The following is a 21,983-nucleotide window of genomic DNA, read 5'->3' on the forward strand; positions in this document are numbered from 1 at the left end:
TCTAGCCACTGCTGAATTCAGCATGGCCCCGATCTAAAAACAATGTTAGCATTTTTATACAGCTGAATGTTCATACAAATACCTACATGATACCTGGCATTTTGCCTCTTAGCCCACAAAGCCTAAACTATTTACTACCTGGTCCTTTATGAAACAATTCTGCTATCCGTGATCTAGATACCTAAGCATGATAAAAGAGCAAGTTTGTGGCCTACTAAAAATGGAAGCTACATGAAGGTAGGAATGTGCCCTTTTTTCCTCTGCTGTTTGCCTAAAATAACAACCAAGTCAGGGCAGTGGCTCAACAAATATTTACTAAATGAGTCAATGTGATAAGCAGGACAGTCAAATAAAAACCCAAGTGGAAATTAAAAAACAGTGTTTAAGAGACTATTACTTACTATGAATCTTACCTATATCACACATTACAATCCTTTTTTTTGGCCACATGTGGGATCTGAGTTCCCTGACCAGTGATCGAACCCATACCCCCTGCATGGGAAGTGTGGAGTCTTAACCACTGGACGGCCAGGGAAACCCCAAACTTTACAATCTTTTACATCTTCGACATGTCATAAAATGAGTAGAGGAAAACCCAAGCTTCTCTCCATAGACTTTATAACTGAGTTATAATTGCTAACATAATATCATGCCTTTTTCTCTTCTGGTGAAGTGTTATCAGAGTAAATTGCCAATATCCACTGGATCATCGAAAAAGCAAGCAAGGTACAAAAAAACATCTACTTCTGCTTTATTGACTACTCCAAAGCCTTTAACTGTGTGGATCATAACAAACTGTGGAAAATTCTTAAAGAGATGGGAATACCAGATCACCTGACCTGCCTCCTGAGAAATCTGTATGCGGGTCAAGAAGCAACAGTTAGAACTGGACATGGAACAACAGACCAGTTCCAAATTGGGAAAGGAGTACATCAAGGCTGCAAATTGTCACCCTGTTTATTTAACTTATATGCAGAGTATGTCATGCGAAATGCCGGATGAAGCACAAGCTAGAATCACGATTTCAAGAAATATCAATAACCTCAGATATGCAGATAACACCACCCTTATGGAGAAAGCAAAGAAGAACTAAAGAGCCTCTTGATGAAAGTGCAAGAGGAGAGTGAAAAATTTGGCTTAAAACTCAATATTAGGAAAACTAAGATTATGGCATCTGGTCCAATCACTTCATAGCAAATAGATGGGGAAAAATGGAACAGTGATAGACTGTATTTTTTTGGGCTCCAAAATCACTACAGATGGTGACTGCAGCCATGAAATTAAAAGACACTTGTTCATCGGAAGGAAAGCCATGATCAACCTAGACAGCATATTAAAAAGTAGAGACATTACTTTGCCAACAAAAGTCTGTCTAGTCAAAGCTATGGTTTTTCCAGTAGTCATGTACAGATGTAAGAGTTGGACTATAAAAAAAGCTGAGTGCTGAAGCATTGATGCTTTTGAACTGTGCTGTTGGAGAAGACTCTTGAGAGTCCCTTGGACTGCAAGGAGATCCAACCAGTCCATCCTAAAGGAGATCAGTCCTGGGTGTTCATTGGAAGGACTGATGCTGAAACTCCAACTCCAATACTCTGGCCACCTGATGCGAAGAACTAACTCATTTGAAAAGACCCTGATGCTAGGAAAGACTGAAGGCAGGAGGACAAGGGGACGACAGAGGATAAGATGGTCGGATGGCATCACCGACTCGATGGACATGAGTTTGAGTAAGCTCCGGGAGCTGGTGATGGACAGGGAAGCCTGGGTTGCTACAGTCCATGGGGTCGCAAAGAGTCGGACATAACTGAACTGAACTGAAAGCTAAACTCAGACAAACAATAAATCATGTAGCTTGTTAAATTTGTCAAAAATTATCCTTTACTTTCCCTATATATTTAAAAATATAGCATAAATTTTAAAAATAAGTTTCTATACAAGATAGTTCAGAAACAGGTTGGTAATGTGAAGGGGGAGATGTCTGCACTTGGACCTTTCAAATCACAAAGAGTAAGTACCAGGAAATGAGCACTATGTTAGACACTGTTCAGCACACAAACTGGTGAGGAGGTTTCTGCTGGGAAGAAATTCGATGAGAACCCCAGAAACTCCAATGCAGTCAAAAACTAAGCTGTGAGCTAGATTACAAGTGCTACAGGGATACAGAAAAATAAAATCATTGTGAATGTCCCAGTCCAGGATCCTCATGGAGACAGCAGTGGAGATGGGGCTGGAAAGAACAGGCGACGGCAGGAATTCCCTGGTGGTCCAGTGGTTAGGACTCTGTGCTTTCAATGCCAGGGCTTTCGGTCCCTGGTCAGGGAACTAAGATCCCACAAGCCATATGGCACAGCCACACACACACAGACACACACACAAAGACCAGGAGATGGGCTGGGAGAGGAAGAAGGGTGGGACAGGCAACAATCTGTGCGTAAAGACACTGACAGTTGCAAGGAGATGCAAGGAGGGCTGGGAAGCAAGGGGATGACGGGCATGACCAAGGCAACTAAACCTCCATCTGGACCACCAGCAAGAGGGTTTGTATCCACGTAAAAAACAAATACTTACTACTATTATTCTCTCCAGAGAGAGCAGCTGTAAACAGGTTGGAAAACGCTGATTTTATCAGTTATGTGCTGGACAGATCCGAGAAGAACTTTAGAGGTAGACAGAGCAGACAGGATTCTATTACTGGAACTGAGTGAAGAAATTTGGTCTGGTGTAGAGGAAATCTGATTAAGTATGAAAGATAAGATTCTTGAAAAAAAAAAAAAAAAAAAGCAGCTCATAGGATGCGGCTGATTACAGATTAGAGTAAGAACAGGTCAAAGACAGTTCCAGAATGAGAACTTGAGAAGAGAACTGTAAAGGGGACGAGGCAGCCTTCATCTTACACAAGGGAAAACAGCGGTTCTGGGGAGCGCAGCTCAGCGCCGAGGAAGGATAAGAGACAAGAGGAAGGATTACGGAGGGAGACACAGGCGTGGGGCTCAGCAGCTCAGTGGCCAGATGGGAGGACGGGATCTCGAAGGATGTGGGTGCACGTTTTATGCCAAGAATTACACATTTAATGATACTATCTGGCCAAATCAACTGCATAACCAGACGTTTCAGAACATTCAGCATGAATGCTCCAAGTATGGTCAATCCAAGCTGCAGAAGACAACCTCACTGAGGAATTATATGGTTTAAAAAAAAAAAAAAGCCTCCAGAATAACACACAGCCAAGAGAATACAGTACACGTTGAGTTCCAGGTTTCAGGACCTGACCTCAGCATTCAGGCTGGCATGTGTATTACACAGAATGAAATATATATAACCCCTTTCTGAAATACAATGGCAGCTCTTCTGCTTCCTGTTATATTTTTAGTTTATCAGGCATTTTTTAAAAACTTAATCAATTCTGTTCCATTCAAACTTTTGTTATCCCAGCATCCAATGATATCAAGACTTTAAAATACCCACAAGAAGATCTTACCGTTCTTAGTACTGTCGAAAACAACAACTGAGACGTTAGTGGAAGGGTTTTTTGGTTTTGCAACGTTGAATACATCACTGGCAGAATGGAAAGAAGGATAAAGAGATGGCAGGTCCTTCAGTGTGATGTTGGTGGGCAGGGCTGGGTCCAGGACAAGCATTGGCACCTTAATGCAGTGCGTCAGCAAACACTCCAGAGGCTTCTCACTGGAAAGACACGAACACGCTCACAACCACGTGCTTGAAAAATGTAAGCAACGCTGAGATGCCCACTGGTTACCACTAAATTTTACAGGTGTTTCTTCTGTGTTTTATTTAAAAATCATAAATGCTCAATAAACAAGGAGTTCTATTTCAAGAATATAAAAATTTAGTAAGTTAGCAAGTCTGGTAGAAAATTATTAAACAAGTGCAACTCAAAAGATAGAGCTTTCCAACTCTTATTAATAAAGTAAGACTGCCACAAAATTTACTAACTCAAAGGTGCACAAGAAATTAAGCATTTCATTACTATTGTTTTCAACATTATCTGTAACTCCAGTAAAGCCCATGATTAGACAGGTTAGGAAGTAGATAAATTCTGGTTAACAATGTCATCAGATACAGTTTACCAATTCCAACTAGAATAAAACTGAGTGCCCTGAATATAACAGAACACAAGGCAAACAAAAGCAAATGTGACACAGCGTGATGGATTTACATGAAATATTCCTGCCTAAACATAAGAAACACCTAGGATAACAGTCAGTGGCCACAGAGAATTCAGAAGGTAGGAGCTATGACCAGTTAATAAACAATACATGAAACTGTGAAACCTATCAATGGTCAAAGAAATGCAAAGAAAATGATGACCTTTAGCTTACTAAATTAGCACCCCTCAAAATATGAAGAGGCAATGTTTGTCCAAGTGTAGCATGCCTACCTTTCTCAAACTCTGCAGTGTCCCTCCAGATGAATTCCCCATTTCCTCTTTGCAAAAGCAATTTGCTAATATATACACATACATTATGTATACATATGGGCTTCCCTGGTGGCTCAGATGGTAAAGAATCTGCCTGCAATGCAGGAGACCTAGCTTTGATCCCTGGGTCAGAAAGATACCCTGGAGAAGGGAATGGCAACCCACTCCAGAGTTCTTGCCTGGAGAACTCCATGGACAGAGCAGCCTAGCGGGCTACAGTCCGTGGGGTCACAAAGAGTCAGACACGACTGCGTGACTCACACACACACCCCCCCACACCTCCATCAGACCCATGAAAACACACGTGTGCTTCTTCCGAAGCAGTTTATGTCCAGGAATGTAGTCCAAGTGGAAGAGAAACAAAAACAGGAAAAACAGACAAACCCACATGCAGAAAATGCCACAGACCCAAAGATAGCATCAGTAGTGAAAATACAGCAGTTCCCAACATTCAGCAAATTACAGTACACTTTATGGAATATTATATAACTATTAAAATGGATAAGTAAGAAGTAGTAAGATAACATAGAAATATGTACGATTACATAAAACAAAAAACAGAATACAAAACTGTACAGATGAGAAACTGTTTACTATAAATACGTGCATGAAAAAGAAATAAGAAAAGGATCATAGTTATGGAGTAAGGGCCACAGAATTACGTGAGCTTGTTCTTTCCTTTCCTCTTGACCTTTCTGTAACGTTGCATCACAGCTTTAATTTCAAAGTCATTTAAAAATAACAGTATTAGCAATAGATATTTATAAATAAATATGCATAATTAACATTAAGAGATGATTCAGAAGGCACTTCTGGATCACTTCTATGAATAACTCTTCTATTTTAAGTCTGATGGTTCAGTGGGCAAGTGGCAGTTAACAGACTTCCGCTTGTTCGTGCGACAGTCTTGTGTTAAGGGCCTATTTAGTGTCAGGTACGATTCCAATGAAGAGAAATAATCTGATTCTTGTCATTGGGTTAAATCTCCTTCCCAAATCCTTAGATATAAGACATATGATTATGTTGGCTTTTAAAGATAAGGAAATATACATTGAACACATAATGAAACAATGGACATAGATCCTATAAATGAAAACACTAGGTATAAGTTAGATTTGAGTGGACCAAGAGAATAGCACATCAAGACAGATGAACAGCAAGGGCAAAGAAGAAAAACGCTACCTAATGCATCTAGAAACGATAAAGCTTCGGTTACCTACAGCAAGAATAATCAGAGCTCTCAATCAACTCTGCCGTTCTGTTCTCATGTAACGTATGCACTCAATTTAGGGAAGAGTGACTGAACAGGAGCAAGAGTAAGCAAAAAATACCATGTAGCCACAAAAGCAAGGAAGAAAAATCTGGACATTTCACTTCTCTCCTTTGATTTTCACTCCTGAGAGGAAAAACAAACTGCTTACCTCTTCTTAGTTGGTTCTGTTGTGTTCTTCCCAAGGATTTCTCTAGTGAAAGGACACAGATTTCATTACACACACATGGACAAGTGTTAGCCTTACATGAGAATATGAGGGAATTTAACAACACTGATTTTCCTGGTTACCCCACAAGGACCAACCAGTAGGTTAAAAGTACTGTCCCCTGTGTATGATATTTATGCATAATAAATTCTACATTTTAATAAGATATAATCTACAAATATTATCATGTCCCATCCATAGTAACCAGGAAAATTTACTTAAAACATAAGCTTTTACATTTTGTAGTAAAACTGGAACGAGGCTATCACAGTCATTTCCATGCGCAGAGAGAAGAGAGAGACAGACAGACAAATGTCTGCAGCACAGCAGGGCCAAAGGCCTGAAACTGGGGCGCCCGTAACATTTACAGAGAAACGAGTAGGGGGTTCCCGGTAAACACTCCTGAGGAACCGAAGGGGAAAGTACATCAGCCAGACCTCTGGTTCAGAAGGTTCTCCAGAAACTCACTGTACGTTTCCCAGATAAAGTAAATAAAATAATCAAAATTCCATTAAAACAACTACCCAGGTTTCTAATTCCATAGTGTACTGTTCGATATTAAAAAGGGTGACAAACATACTGTTTACTACCTTTATCAAATGGAAGAAAAGTTATGTCTACAGGTCTATTTTCAAGGGACTAATCCAGCTGTCTTGCATAACAAAACCTTACTTCATGAAACTGTCACACCTGGGACTCAGGCTAAATGAGAAGGAAGACCAGGGCTCCCCTGGGTGGCTCCTCCACCTTTCGGCCCTCAGAGACCCAGAGCACCACGCTCATGAGACTGTGGCCACCTGGCAGGGTGAGGCCAGGATCTCGCCAAAGTGGCCAAGTCCTCGCTGGGCACCGAGAAACAGGGGTCGATGCCTGACTGCCAGAATCGTGTAACGGCATGAACGTGAGATGCAGGTTCTTGTTTGGACAACAACGTGAGCATCATCTCACCTTCTGAAGTGTACGTTACTTATAACTGTAGAATGTGCTGTGTTTCGTTCTCTTAACAATCCAATCAGTTTTACCTCATTGCCTTCTGCTCCTCCTCCATCTGTTCTCTGACTTGCTGCAGCTCTTTCAGCAGTTCAAGATCTGTGCCATTCACCCAGGTGTAAACCACGTCGATCGGCATGGGCAGACAGAGCCTAGGGAAACCCGTAAGTCCTCCGGCTTATACACATTTTTCCAATATATTTGGGAATAAGAAGAGCATACAGGGATCAAGCTCAGAGGTTATGAAAGAATATCAACAAAAAGGTAATCCAACCATGGTGCATATCACAGACTTGCATGTTTTGAAACTGGGGCTGGGGCAGTAATATTTACTGAGGACCTTCTCTGCGAGCTGCATTCTGCTAGACGCTTGATGTAGTTTTGTATCATTTGATCATCACAACCACCCTGTAAAGAGGCTGCTGTCCTTTCCATTCTAAGACTGTAGAGGAGGTCTTGGAAGCTCAAACTGCTACATTCTCAGTTTAGCAAATGAGGAAGCTGGGATACAAATGCAGTCAAACACAGAAAAGAAATTAGAAGCTTAAACAAAATGACCCCCAAAAAAGTCAGCCAGCAGACCACAATGTTGGGGCTTCCCTTGTGGCCCAGCTGGTAAAGAATCCGCCTGCAATGCGGGAGGCCTGGGTCGTCCCTGGGTTGGGAAGATGCCCTGAAGAAGGGAAAGGCTACCCACTCCAGTATTCTGACCTGGAGAATTCCATGGACTGTATAGGCCACAGGGTCGAAAAGAATTGGACACACCTGAGCGACTTTCACTTTCCACAACGAAGACTTACCCATTTAATGCCACAGACTTCCCATTTTCTGTTGCCCCCAAGCTGGGTCCCTCCCAATCCTGTTTGCTGGACCCTGTTTTTTTCTTTTTTCATAGCAGTAATCTCCTAACATATTAAATAACTGACACGCTACATACACTGGTAATTCCTGTGTGCCTCCCCTAGAATGTAAGCTCCACAGCAGCAGGAATCACATCTGCTTTGTTCCCTAAAGTACCCTGCGGACTAGGATTTGTGCCTGGCAGGTGGGAGCTCGATGATTTACTTGAGACACTATCATAGAAGACTTTCCCAAACCTGCTCGATTTTCCCCTCACTATCCATCATACCCATGACCTAAGGAGTCAGTGAAGTGACGGTCACTCAGTCGTGTCCAGTTCTTTGTGACCCCGAGGACTGTAGCCGGCCAGGCTCCTCTGTCCATGGAATTCTCCAGGCAAGAATACTGGAGTGGGTAGCCGTTCCCTTCTCCAGAGGATCTTCCCAACCCGGGGATCAAACCCAGGTCTCCCACATTGCAGGCGGATTCTTTACCATCTGAGCCACCGGGGAAGCCCAGATGTCAGGCAGGCTTTTAATTCCTGACTGTCCTGTCTAAGGTCCATCTCGGGTTTGCTGCTGCTGCTGCTACGTCGCTTCAGTCGTGTCCGACTCTGCGCGACCCCATAGACGGCAGCCCACCAGGCTCCCCCGTCCCTGGGACTCTCCAGGCAAGAACACTGGAGTGGGTTGCCATTTCCTTCTCCAACGCATGAAAGTGAAAAGTGAAAGTGAAGTCGCTCAGTCGTGTCCGACTCTTAGCGACCCCATGGACTGCAGCCCACCAGGCTCCTCCGTCCACGGGATTAACCCCTGCTAAAAGTTTTCTCCTCCTTTCCTTCATCAACTTACCAAGATCCTACCCATCTTTCAGAGCCTGCTCTGGAGCTATACTAGAGAGTTCATGGTAACGTAAGACATATTTTGGATGATTCTGTTTCAGGTTTGATCTTTTCCAAGGAACACTACACTTTCAGGGTTATTTTTTTTAGGGGGTGTGAGGGGGGGGGTTTATTTTTAGGCCAAGGACCCAAGCTTACCCTCCTTTTTGTCCTCCTCACAGGTCAGGCACAGGATTGGGCCCCCGGTGCACAAAGGGCTCCAAAGACTAAAACGTTTGAGAATCTTTGCTTTGGCCACAGGTTAATAATCTCGGGGGAAATAAGGCGGTTTGGGGGATAAAGATAGAGAGATAATCACTTGTAGCTTAAAAGAAGATGAGATGACTGAATGAAAGAGGTGTTTATCCACTGATTGAATAACTGTTTCCTGAGCGCTAGCGTGTGCCGCGCCAGGCACTGTCTCAGTGCTGGGGACTCAGAACAGACCGAAATGCATGCCTGCATTCTAGAAAGGTGGAGTCAGGAAATAAACCAAATAAATGAAGTCAGATGATGTTCAATGTTATGGAGCAGAAAGGGGGATATACTGTGTGTCTAGGTCTTGTGGGGTGGGGTGGGGGGGCAGTTTTAAATAGGGAGATCAGAGATGGCCTTCCTGGGAAGGCTGGCATTTCAGCAAAGAGGTTAAGGAAGTGAGGAAGCTGCCGCGTGGGCAACTGGGCAAGCAGAGCCCAGAGAAGGGAAGTGTCCTGTGCAAATGCCCTGAGTTAAAGAATGAGAGGCCAGTGTGGCAGAAAGAAACAGGACCACAGGGAAGAACCTAAGAAGAGACGAGAGTCAAAGAGGGACCAGGGGACCCAGAGTCTCACGGGGAAAAATGTGGAAGCAATCACCTCACACTCAGGCACAAGTGACGGCTGAACGTCTATGAGTCCTCCCATCAAGGTGCATCACTGCCTGCAGAGTGCAATCTAAACTCCATAATCCACACCTCCTGGCACCTCCACGTGCCAGCTATATGCCCTTACCCAGACAGGCAAGAGCTTGCAGGCTTCTGTACCTTTGAACACACTTCTCCCTCTGCTCAGAATATCCTTCCTTTCATGCTTCTTTTAACCACTTCCTCATTCCTCACCGCTCACAAAGAAAACGGACTGCCTAACAGGCAACTTCCACTGTACTCCCTACTCTAAGGAGTCCTTAGCATACCGGCTGTACCATTTTTCTGTCTTCCACTACACCGAGCATCTCTAAGGCAGAAATGGTGTCATGCGTTCCGTGCCCATCTTCATTAATTACTTCCTCTCTTTCCCATACACTCTCAGGCTCTCGCTCCCTACTGTCATGATATGCAAACACCACCTTCTCTTGATTTTCTTCTGCATGTTTCTATATGGGTGGTTCCGAATGTCAGCAGACATCAGAAGCACCTATAGGACTTGTTGGACAGGTGGCTAGGCTCCATCTACAGAGTCTCTCATTGATTAGGTCTAGATTGGGGCCCCAGAAACTGCATTCCTAACAAGTTCCCAGGTAATGCCAGTGCTGCTGGTCCAGAAACTCACTTTGAGAACTACTGACTTATATGTAGATTACAGTTCACTTTTTTTTTTAATTAAAATAAATAAATAAAAGCCCCCGCTCCCCACTAAAATATCACTTCTGTGTGAGGTCAGTGAGTTCCTCCTGTTCAACACTATGTGCCTAGGAATATTGCCTGAGACACAGTGGGGTTTAATATGTATTTATTGTCTAAATAACTATCAGTTCATTCCCTCAACATAAACAGCGGTCTCTTCTCTTTAAAAAAAAAAAAAAAGTTTCACATTACCCACATGTAAGTTAGGTCACAGGTGGTCTACGTTTAGACAAAAAATTAACAACAACAACAAAAAAATCCCACTTAAGTGACATATTTCAGAAAGGCTTTTAAAAAGGAAGGAGAAATCTATACATTCCAAAGGTTGCCTTTAAAAGTAACCATCAGCTATTAAAGATTGTTTTAATAGTCAAGAGATTATCTCTACAAGCTCTACCAAGGAAAGCAACATTAAATATATAATTCATTTATGTCCTGGCTCTTTTAGTAAGACTGCATTATATGATCAACTTAACTCTCTGGTGTTAAACTGACAACCCTAAGAAGATCCTGTGATCTGCCCCTGGCCAGTGAGTCAGTTGTTTTTCTACTTATTAGACATGGTCACAGTGAGTCTGAGGCTTTCATTCTAACCACAGACCACTATCTTAGTCTTCAGATGAGAAGGAAGCCTTTATCTTAGAGCTGAAGACTAAATAAGTGATCTATGATTCAGAACCAAAGCCGTGGTGACAGTGATACCACTCTTATTTTAATCACTTTAGTTTAAATGAATGTGAAGGCACTTAACAGTCCCTTGGTCCCACATCGCATAAAGCAGAGAAGAAAACTTAGAGCATAAACAGCATCGGAGAGCCAAAGCTGGAAGAGACTTCACACTTCATCTAATATCTGCATTTTAGAGATGACGAAACTGAGCTCTAGAGAGACTTACTGCCTCACAATTAGTAGCAGTATATAATTTATATATTCACTTGGTACTGGCATAGAGAATGGGATTTTTTTTTTCATTCAGGGACAACATTAAAAAGACATGCAGAAACACTAGCAAAACACTGAAAACTTCCTATAAACATTATGGCTATTTTAAAACATACCAGAACATATGATGTTATGGTGCTTTTCTTCAGTCGCTAAGTCACGTCTGACTCTTTGCAGTCCCACAGACTGCAGCACACCAGGCCTCCCTGTCCCTCACTATCTGCCAGAGTTTGCCCAAGTTCATGTTCACTGAATTGGTGATGCTATCCAACCACCAACATCCATGTAATATTACCTTTTCTTGTCATCATCAAAATTAGGTAATTTTGAAATATCCCTGCATAAAAATCAAAATACATTTTAATACAACCTAAAATTAGGAGGGGCTTCCCTAGTTCCTCAGCAGTAAAGAATCTGCCTGCAATACAGGAGACTCAGGTTTGAACCCTGGGTCAGGAAGATCCCCTGGAGAAAGAAATGGCAACCCACTCCAGAATTCTTGCTTGGGAAATCCCACGGACAGAGGAGCATTGTGGGCTACAGTCCTTGGGGGTCACAAAGAGTTAGCCGCTAAACAACAACAAAATTATAAGAAGTACTGAGAACACACACATGCTCTTTAGAAAGAGAACATGATTAAGAGAGCTGACCTCTGTATCTAGATTATGTGAGCTGATTTTCCTTCTAAAAGTTCTGAGGCTCTGTCAAGGCTGAGAGGTATGCGTCAGTGCACAATCGGCGTGTGGACAGCATCAGACAGAGCAGGCTGAGTACTCACAAATGCTGGGGTAAAAAAAGACAGCCATTTCGAGCTTTTCTTAGGACAATCAGCGTTGTTTTAAAATAAAAACTGGAGAAGTAGGAAGATTACTTCTCATTACGAATCTGTTAACGCAACAGTTCTCGTGGTGTGGTCACCAAACCAGCAGTTTCAGTATCACCAGTGAACTTTTTAAGACATGAAAATTCTCTGTAACCCTGAGACCTACAGATGCATAAACTCTGGAGGTGGGGAGAAACTCCATTTTGTCAAGCCCTCTGTGGAATTCTGCTGCACACTGAAGCTTGAGGACTGCTGTGTTAAGGAATGATTTTCAGACTTTTTAGGTCCAGACACTTCACGCAATTAAAAATTCTTAAGGAGCCCCAAAGCTTGTTTAAAGGTTGTAAATACCCACACTTGCCATTTTCAAAAATTAGTCAGCCATTCAAAAAATATTAATTCATTTTAAAACAACAGTAGATCCCTTCATGTGCTGTTTTAAATGAAAACAGTAGTATTTTTCAAGAAACGAAACAAAAATTCAGTGAGAGGCATTGCTTTACATTTCCCCACATCTCTTTAATGACAGGAGAAGCAAGGAAGCGTCTCAATCTTCGGTATTCAATCTGTTCCCAGATGTTGTCTGGGTTGAAGAAAATTCAGGCTTACAGATACGCAGTTCGAAAGGGAAGGGGCATTTTAATAGCCTTTTCAAACAGTGGTGGATATTATTTGATACCACACCAAAATAAGTGGTAGTTTCTTAAAAATCAGCTGCAATGTATAATCTGAAACCATATTAGTAAACTTTTTGTGCTTTTACATTAAAATCCATAGGTCTTTCTTGCACACTGAATGGCTTTTATCTGTGTAAAATTCTATAACATCAATACATTGGTTATCTGGAAAACAAAAGCTTACTGAGGTATGCAGCTCAGCCAAATGGTGACATATATTTCCTTAATTTTCTTACATAATATTAACAAATGTGATTTTCTTGGATAATGCTGCAAATCTAATCAAAGTCTTTATATAATATTGTGAAATGTTAGGCTCACAGGGGTGGAAACAAGTTTTCTTAAATTCTGATTTTCACTTGAAAGCTCAAATTTTATCACTGGCAATAATGACTTTGTTTCTTTCCCTTCAAAGACAGGATTGCTTTGTTCACGGCAAAGAAAATACCTGCCAAATATAACCAAGCCTGAGTACTGACACCGTCATCTGTCCTTCCAAGTAATAACAATGGTGATCCATAAAATAAACCAAGTTGAGGTTGCAACTCAAAACAACTGCATGAGGGCTTTTCCTCAAGACAGTCACCATCTGGTCCTTGATGTGTGCTTTCCACTGCATCGCGCACAACGTTAAGAAAAGGTGTACTCACAGGGCCAAGATATAATCAAATTAACGTTTCAGAAACACTCTTAAGCAAACTCAGCATTTTTCTGACCCCTGCAGAGAGGATAATGGTGTTGCAATTGTACCCACCATGGCTTTCACACGATGAGTGCAAATGTCAACGCAATAAAAAAGACAAGTAACACCTCAGTGTTGTCCTAAAAGTAGCTTTGGCTCCACTGCCGCCCCCCCCCCCAACTGCCCCCCACCCCCTGGGTCTTTGGAAACTGTTGTTTTAAGAGCTCCTAAGAGAAAGATCTAGAGTTTCCCTACTTCCTTAGGTACTTGTTGATCAGCTATCTCCCCTACTTGACTGCAAAATGCTTTATAGTAGGGAGTCAGACCTCAGCATCTAAAACAGAGTAGGGCTCAAAGATTCAACCTTAATTGAAGGAGCAAATTCAGGGATGCCATTCACACACAGGATGCTTTAAGGACTAAAGAGGAAAGCTTTAAGTGAACTCAAGGAATCCCGCAGCCCTTCCTTGCTGAGATGTTCAGACTATAATAGTGCATACATCTAAGTCTAATTGGCATAGCTTTTTTAAAAAAACTACTTATTTGATAGGAACCACATAGGCACTCACAACAAGTGGATGGAGGTGCCAAGCAGTAATTCTAAACAGAAACAAGAGCTTCATATAAATTGCTGATGTAGTCTAGAGGCACTCCCAGAAAATGTTCAAGGTGCACCAATCAACACCAATACTAGTTATATTTTTACTAGATTTTCTAGTTCAGTGCAGGCAAAGAGGACTCATGGAGTCTATTCTCCAGGGAAAATAAACAGTCAGGATCTAGGGAAATTTCCGATTACAGTCTTTGATAGTTAGACAGATGTCTTCTAAGAGGTTAACTATCTTTACTGGCTGCCCCACATTTGTTTTTGGTCACCCCCTGCTCTATGCCCTCCAGCGACTAGCCTTGTGCCATTACAATGGAAAGGAGTCAACAGATACTGCACAAAGTAAGTCAAAAAGGAGACAATTCTGTTCTCCATTCTTTTTTTTTTTTTAGGTTAAAAGGACAGACACCAGAAGAATCCAAAACAAAAATTCATTAGCCATGGTTGCTCTGGGTCAGGTGAAATTCAGAATGAGGCAGAGATAGGCTTTACTTTTTACTTTTCTGTACTGCTTCAACTGTTTTCAACCACAAACATATATTGCTTTTATGATATAAAACAATGCAAGTAACAGGCAAAACAGGAAAAGAGCCTGTGTGATTCATTTTAGCTGCGAGAAGGGAAGGAGGATATTGGAAAAGATTGCTTGCACTCTGAGGTCTGCCTCGTGAGGCAGGAAAAAAGTCTCCAAGGAAGAAGAAGGGTGAAGGCAGCATTCAGGAGTGGCTGCACCAAGAAGCTTGGCCTTAGGGAGAAAAAGACCCCACGTGTGAGGTTCTTTGCTCCCCATAGCGAGGCAGTAAGGTGCGGTGACCACAAGGGCACGTGAGGGTCCTGGTGGATGCCACAGCAGACGCCCTGGTTATAAACACAGTGATGGGCAAAACACTGGCTGGGGCTTGGAAGTGGCTACAGTGTAGCCATCTGGCTTTCTCATCCTAGGGGGATGGAATCATCTTTATCTCACACAACTGGGTCAAGAACAGAGTGAGCTCATGTAACTTAAAGTACTCAATACTCAGCAAGGCAGGATTGCTTTTTGAGAATCAAATTTGTCATCCCGAGAAACGGGAGGACGGATTACAAGGTTCCTTCATGTGCGAGTCGTTTTAAACAAGCTAAATGATACCTACAACTTGGAAAGACCCCTTCAACTGTTCCATATAAAGCATGGGTGATTTCACAACTTATCATTTGAGCCCAAAAAAGCTACTCTCCAAAAGTGGTTTCTTCTCACCGATTCTGAAAGGACTTCCCAGCAATGTTGTCTCTGTAGGAATCAAACAAAACATGGTACTGATCCCGGCTCCATTCCAGAACCACCTAGGGAAAGAAAGAAAAAGAAACGTTTACTTTGCATCAAATATTGAGAGTATATAACTTTCATTTCATCTTAATTTCATTAAGGATTGCCAAAGGACTCCCAAGGCAATAGAAATAAAATTAAAAATAAACAATTGGGACCTAATCAAACTTACAAGTTTCTGCATAGCAAAGAAAACCATAAACAAAACAAAAAGATAATCTACAGACCGGGAGAAAATATCTACAAATGATGTGACCGACAAGGGCTTAATTGCCAAAATATATAAACAGTTCATGCAACTCAACAACAAAAAACAAACAATCCAATTGAAAAATAGGCAGAACTGAACAGACATTCCTCCAAAGACATACAGATGGCCAACAGGCACATGAAAAGATGTTCAACACTGATAATTATTATAATAGAGAAATACAAACTAAAACTACAATGAGATACCACCTCACACAGTCAGAATGGCCGTCATTAAGAAGTCTACAAATAACAAATGCCTGGGAAAGTGTGGAGAGAGATGAACCATCCTGCACTGCTGGTGGGAATGTAAGTTGATGCAGCCACTATGGAAAAGAGTAGATTCCTCAAAAAAAAAACAAGGAGGTTCCTCAAAAACTAAAATAGAACTGCCATATGATCCAGCAATCCCACTCCTGGGCACATATCCAGACAAAAGTATAATTCAAAAATATACATGCACAGTGTGTTCACAACAGCACTATTTACAATAGTCAAGACTGGAAAACCTAATATCCTTTAACAGATGCATGGATAGAAAAATGCAGTTTTATACACACACACACACACACACACACACACACACACACACCATGGAGTACTACTCAGCAATAAAAAAAAGCAACAAAATAACACCATCTGCAGCAATATGGATGGAACTAGGGATTTTCATACCAAGTAAGTCAGAAAAAGGCAGGCAAATACTATATAACATCATATATATACATACACACACACACACATATATATATGTGGAATCTAAAATATGACACAAATGCACTTTTATGAAACAGAAACAGCCTCACAGACATGGAGACAGACCTGTGTTTGCCAAACGGGAGCGGGTGGGAGACAGATGGAGTGGGAGTTTCGGTCAGAGGATATAAACAGAACAGGTAAACAACAAAGGTTTACAGGGATCTAAGAGAGGCTTCCCTGGTGGCTCAGCCGGTAAAGTGTCTGCCTGCAATGTGGGAGACCTGGGTTTGATCCCTGGGTCAGGAAGATCCCCTGGAGGAGGAAATGGCAACCCACTCCAGGACTCTTGCCTGGAAAAATCCCATGGATGGAGGAGCCTGATAGGCTACAGTCAATATTCTATGATAAACCAAAATGGAAAAGAATTTTTAGAAGAATGTATATGTATATAAATGCATAACCGAATCACTTTGCTGTACAGTAGAAATTAACATTGTAAATCAACTATATTTCCATCAAAAAAATTTTTTTAATAAAGAATTGCTAAAGAAACAGGTAAAGCAATCAAAATTCATCCATTCACTCAGTGCCTGCCCTATACTGTGCTCCATCCAAATGAATAAGCTACAAGGATAGTTAGGGACTGCCCCGGGGGTCCCGTGGCTAAGACTGTGCTTCCAATGCATGGGGGCCATGGGTTTGATTCCTGGCTGGGGGACTAAGATCCTACATACCATGTGGCAAGGCCAAAAAATAAAATTTAAAAAAATTCAAAAGGATAGTTATATAATTGTGTAAATAAAAGTCCCAGCTTCTGGCCGGTGGAAGGGGGAGGGGAGTCAAAGGGATTTAGTGCATTGTGATATGAGGACTGGGTCTTGGAGAATGAGTTCACAGGTAGGGAGAAAAGGTCAGTGCCAGGAAAGCATGTTCAGTGCAGGAGGGCATGTTCAAAGGTTGGCAGGAAGCAATGGGGGTTGTTTGAGGGCAACTGTCCCGCTGGTTTTGGCTGGATCACAGGCAGCACCTAAAGAGAGATGGGGCCGGGGAAAGGGAGCCGGGCCCTGAAGGTGGCCTGCCTTGCGTGCCGTGGGAAACGGGGGCCCTGGAGGTCTTCAAGGCAGCTACACGATCCATCCAAAACACGGGGAGCTTTTTACAGCACAGAACACGAGCTACAACAGAAGAGCTGGACAAGACACGGGGGATGGTGACCTCACAGCCTGTGAGCTTTCAGCTGACCTTGCTCAACACTTCAGGAGAAAATGGAAAGCTTTGGATAGGCGCTCCCTCATGGGTGCACCCCACATCTGTAAACCTGCCTCACACGTGAACGTGTCCCCCGTCCTTGCAAACACCCAATCTCTGTCTGGATCTCAACACCTCATCTTCTCAAGACCTTGCCTCCTCTCTCTTTCCCTCTCAAGAGGGTTATTCTATTAGCATATCGGCATATTCCAGCATCTCAGGGAAATGTTCCCTCCCCTCCAAACCCCCTCCATCTTAGTCACTCTACCCAGAACTTTCTCTTTAAGGGCAGCTATCTTCAGAGAGACATCTCCTATCCACCCTCCAGCCACGCCAACCCCACTTCGTTCTCACCCCTTCACTGGCCTTACCAAGGCTTCCAAGCTGTCAAACCCAATGACAATTTCCTGGTTGCGATCTGACTCAGCTGGCAGCGTCACCCAGTGCCTCCTCCTTGAACCACTTTCTTGGTTTTCCACGCATCACTCTGGTGGCTCCCTTTCAGCCTCCTTTGCCAGCTCAATCCCACCTCTCTGACCTTTTAATGCGCCCTTTCATTCTGCTCCTCTTCCGGGAAGGCCTTCGCTCTTGCCAAGGCTTCTTCTGGGGTCCCGCTCTACCAACCCTAGCATGTGGCCCTGATACACTACGATGACCGGGAGAGCCCCGGGCACTTAGATTTCACTCCAGCCGACAGAAGAGAGAGCGAGGGAAGACGAGCCCCTCTTCTGAGGAGACTTTCAGGAGCTGCACCTACCCCTTCCATTTTTATTGGCCAGAGTGCAGTCACACGCCATCTGGCTCCACTGAAGGCCCAGTGGACCTTCATGAGCTATTGCTGCTACTGGCTTCTTCTGTGGCATTCAGACTTTCCAAGACCTGGCCTCTGCCTGCCTTCACAACCTCCCTTCACTGGGATGTTTCATAAACACCACAAATTAACTCTCCCACTCGAAGCACTGCTTCAAAAACAACTGATTTTAGGGACTTCCCTGGCGGTCTAGCAGTCAAGGCTCCACACTGCCACCGCAGGGAACACAGGTTCAACCCCAGAGGAGGGAACTAAGATTCTGAATGCTGCACAGCACAGCCAAAAAAAACTTTTTTGAAAAATAAAAAATCAAAAAATAAATAAAACAACTAATTTCAAAGTGTGTTGAGTCTAATGTGCCTGGTACCATATTTACAAAGAGAATTAAGCTAAGTTACCTGACTTCAAAGAACTACAGTTGATTATTTTTAATAAAGAACTTTATTGCAGGCTACAGCCGCACTGAGGGAGCACCTGACTCTTTCCAGAAAGACACCGGGAAAGACTGCCCTGAAGAAGCAACATCAGCAGGGTCTTAAAGGATACACGGAAGTCCATCAGCAGTTCATCTGGGAAACAAGGAACAGTGGAGGGATCTGTTCCCAGATGGGGGAGAGGGGAGTGAAGGGGAGGAAGAGAATCAAGGCGATCGCGAGGTTTCCAGCGTTTCTGAAATGAGTAACTGAACACAGACTAGGGCCACTTAATGACATGGGAGGAGCAAGTGGACAGGGGATGAGAGCTGGCGAGTCCCGCTTTAGTCATGGTGTACGTGAGGCTGTAAGTGCATACAACTGGCCCGCCCACCTGGACTTGCAGACTCCCAGAGGAGAAATGGGCTCTACCTTGGATACCGAACAGCACCGAACCAGTGACAGGCACATAGCTAAGAAACGCCATCTGTTTTGCTACATATATAATAGGCTATGTATCTATATTCAGTAATACAATTGTATGTATCTGTATCAGCTTATGAGCTCAAAAGGAAGCCATTCTCCATCAATACTCCTCTGTAGCTTGCAAAAGGACAACCAGTATATCTATTTTTCTTGTAAAATAAGAAAAAATAAAGCTCAATATAATTGTCCTCAGTTAGCAGGGCCACCTAGAAGGTGGGGCGAAAACAGCAGACAGCACGAGCCTCACCAATGTCTGGGCAACGCTGGTGTGCTCTGTGTGAACACAACGTGCCTTCCTTCATCAGATAAATTAATCTCTCCATCTCCAAACCACTCTAGTGTGTTGGAAAGAACAGCAACAGTGAAGGGTCCTTCTCTAACACACTTAGGAACACTCTTCTAGTGCAGAGTTCTCCACTCTCAGACCTTGGGGGAGATGGAAGGAATGCTGGGTTATTACTTGGGATGCGGGTTTTCATCCCAGCTCTGTCACTTTGAGTGACCTCTGCATGCGTGTGTGCTAAGCTACTTCAGTCGTGTCCAACTCTTTGCAACCCTAGAAACCATAGCACCCCAGGCTCCTCTCTGGCCATGGGGTTCTCTAGGCAAAGAAGACTGGAGTGGGTTGCCATGCCCTCCTCCTGGGGATCTTTGCAACCCAGGGATCAAGCCTGCGACTCTTTCATCTCCTGCATTGGCAGGCAGGGTTTTTTACCACTAGCATCCCCTGGGAAGCACATGAGTGACTCTGAGCAAATTATTTAGCCTTTTTGGCTATCCCTTCATCTGTATAATGAAGGGGGCCTGACCAAACGGTCTTTGAAATCCCTGCCATTCCTAAAGTTAAGACTTAAGGAGGTACCCAACTGTGTGGCTATCACAGGGTCCTCCTATGCCCACATGTCAGCTCCATAAGGACACTGGGTCTCTCCCTGTCCTCACCTCCTCTCTGGGTCTTCTGTTCTTGGTCCTAAGCCCATCAACATTTGAACTTGATTCTCTCCCATCATAACCATTTCCCTTTCTGCTATTCCTGTCAAGTAAACATCATTATGAAAATCTTTCCAAACTTTTTAGATGAATGAGTATTATGCTGTCTGAAGAATGAAAAAAGGAAACTTGTAAATCAAATAAAATTCATCTAAGGGTTAGTGTCAAATTATTTTCTTAATACTATCAAGAGTAGAAATCTGCGCAATTATAAAATTGTTTGTTCTATATATACACCTTACAAACACATTCCAAACAACAAGGAAGCAAAAAAAAAAAAAAAAAAAAAAAGACTTACACGTGGAATTAGATGGTTTTCAGCAATTATTAGCAGTAAACAAAAGACAAATAGGTTAGAGAAACACCGACTATTGTAAAATCAAGCCTCTGTTCTGGCAAAAAGCCTTTCCATATTCTCAGCCCAATCTGAATGCTTCCTTCTCAGAACTCTGAATAACTTCTAGCTCTACCACTTATTTGGAAATCAGTTGTCCACTGCCTTGCAAAACCTCTGGCCTTGCGTCATTTAGCTTTTTTATTGCTATTTGCCTTTCATCCCATGTTAGTATCTTGACAGGCCAAACTGCCTGAGGGCAGAGAATGACTTACAATTCTGTTAACTATAAACTCATTCCCAGCACATTATATACCATTTTCTTCTTAGTAAATATTACCTAGCTACTGCAGAAGTGACATAAGAGAAGGCTGGATCTGAGAACTTGGGAGACTCCTAAGAGAACATCCCTGCTCTCTGGCCTGGGAGCTGTGAAATGCTGGGTAAGCTAGAAATGTGTGGGCCTCAACTTCCTCAGCTAGAAACTGAGTACTCAATCTGTTTCATCAATCCACTGTGCTGCCAGGGCAGGACAGCGATTCTCCCCTGATGTGGGCAAACAGAAGGTATGTCCAGGGAGCATGCTGGGCAAACAGCTGGCCTATCCACCTGGACTTGCAATTCCCAGGAGGAGAAATGGGTTCCACCTTGGATATCAAACAGCACCAAACCAACGACAGGCACACAGATATGAAAGGCCAGCTATTTTGCTAGAAAACAAGGGTAAGCAAGCGTAACTTCCTGAAAACACTTTTATAACGGCAAGACATTTGAAACATTATATTAGTAGTAATGCAAAAATTTTATGGGAAACTCATGTGATAAAAATACAAGATACAACACTGACCTTCAAAAAATGTCCTACTTGCCATTTTGAGCTATTCCACACAGACACACACACACACCCCTACACTATTCTTCTCAAAAATGCTATTTATTAAAATACTACATGAGCTCTGAAGTAACATATAAACAATGTATTATTAACAAATAATTTATCTAAAAATCATCTAAAGGTAGTTTACTCTACTAATTCGAAATGTTTTTTACTTTTATGACTCCATTTTAATAATCATGGCATCCAAGGTATTCAAGATCAATAGCTGGTTAGTTTTACAACATGGCAGCAAAAGTGAGTCTTAGCGAGCTGCCTGCAGAGAAAGGGTGCACACACACTCACCAGCTCCATCGTGCCCGCACGCCCTCCCTTCTCAAATGAATCCCTGCAACAAGCTACCAACTGTGAGGCAGGGACTACAAGGACCCAAGAGAAGCTCCAGGCCAAGAAGCAGTGTGTGCAGAGGAGCCGAGATTTAATCAACCCAAGTCCACGGTCCATGCTCCTGCTCAGCCTGGCCCAGGCTCTCTGAGCGTTGCCCGGCCGCCCCCCGGCTGCCCCGCCAATGCTTGCTTACACAGAGCCAGCTTTGTCAAATACACATTCATGAGTGTGGGCATTTAACCAGCTGAAACTGGTATGTTTACCATCC

The 21,983-nt window shown here is 42.9% G+C and overlaps 1 protein-coding gene across 3 annotated transcripts in view; it reads right to left on the reverse strand.

Annotated features, from left to right (window-relative positions):
* The window catches only part of GNPTAB (N-acetylglucosamine-1-phosphate transferase subunits alpha and beta), a 78,401-nt gene that overhangs the window by 32,958 nt on the left and 23,460 nt on the right, over positions 1-21,983 (reverse strand). For 2 of the 3 annotated variants that reach the window (XM_043440144.1, XM_043440145.1), the window contains exons 2-5: positions 15,195-15,280; positions 6,939-7,058; positions 5,860-5,901; positions 3,479-3,684 (exon numbers count right to left, since the gene is read on the reverse strand). In XM_043440144.1, the coding sequence (XP_043296079.1) occupies positions 3,479-3,684; positions 5,860-5,901; positions 6,939-7,058; positions 15,195-15,280 (454 nt within the window). Of the gene's footprint in view, positions 1-3,478; positions 3,685-5,859; positions 5,902-6,938; positions 7,059-15,194; positions 15,281-21,983 lie in introns of those variants that run through there. The other variant, XM_043440146.1, reaches the window with a different exon arrangement.

The sequence above is a fragment of the Cervus canadensis genome, chromosome 21 (genome assembly GCF_019320065.1).
Source record: "Cervus canadensis isolate Bull #8, Minnesota chromosome 21, ASM1932006v1, whole genome shotgun sequence".
Lineage (NCBI taxonomy): Eukaryota > Metazoa > Chordata > Mammalia > Artiodactyla > Cervidae > Cervus > Cervus canadensis.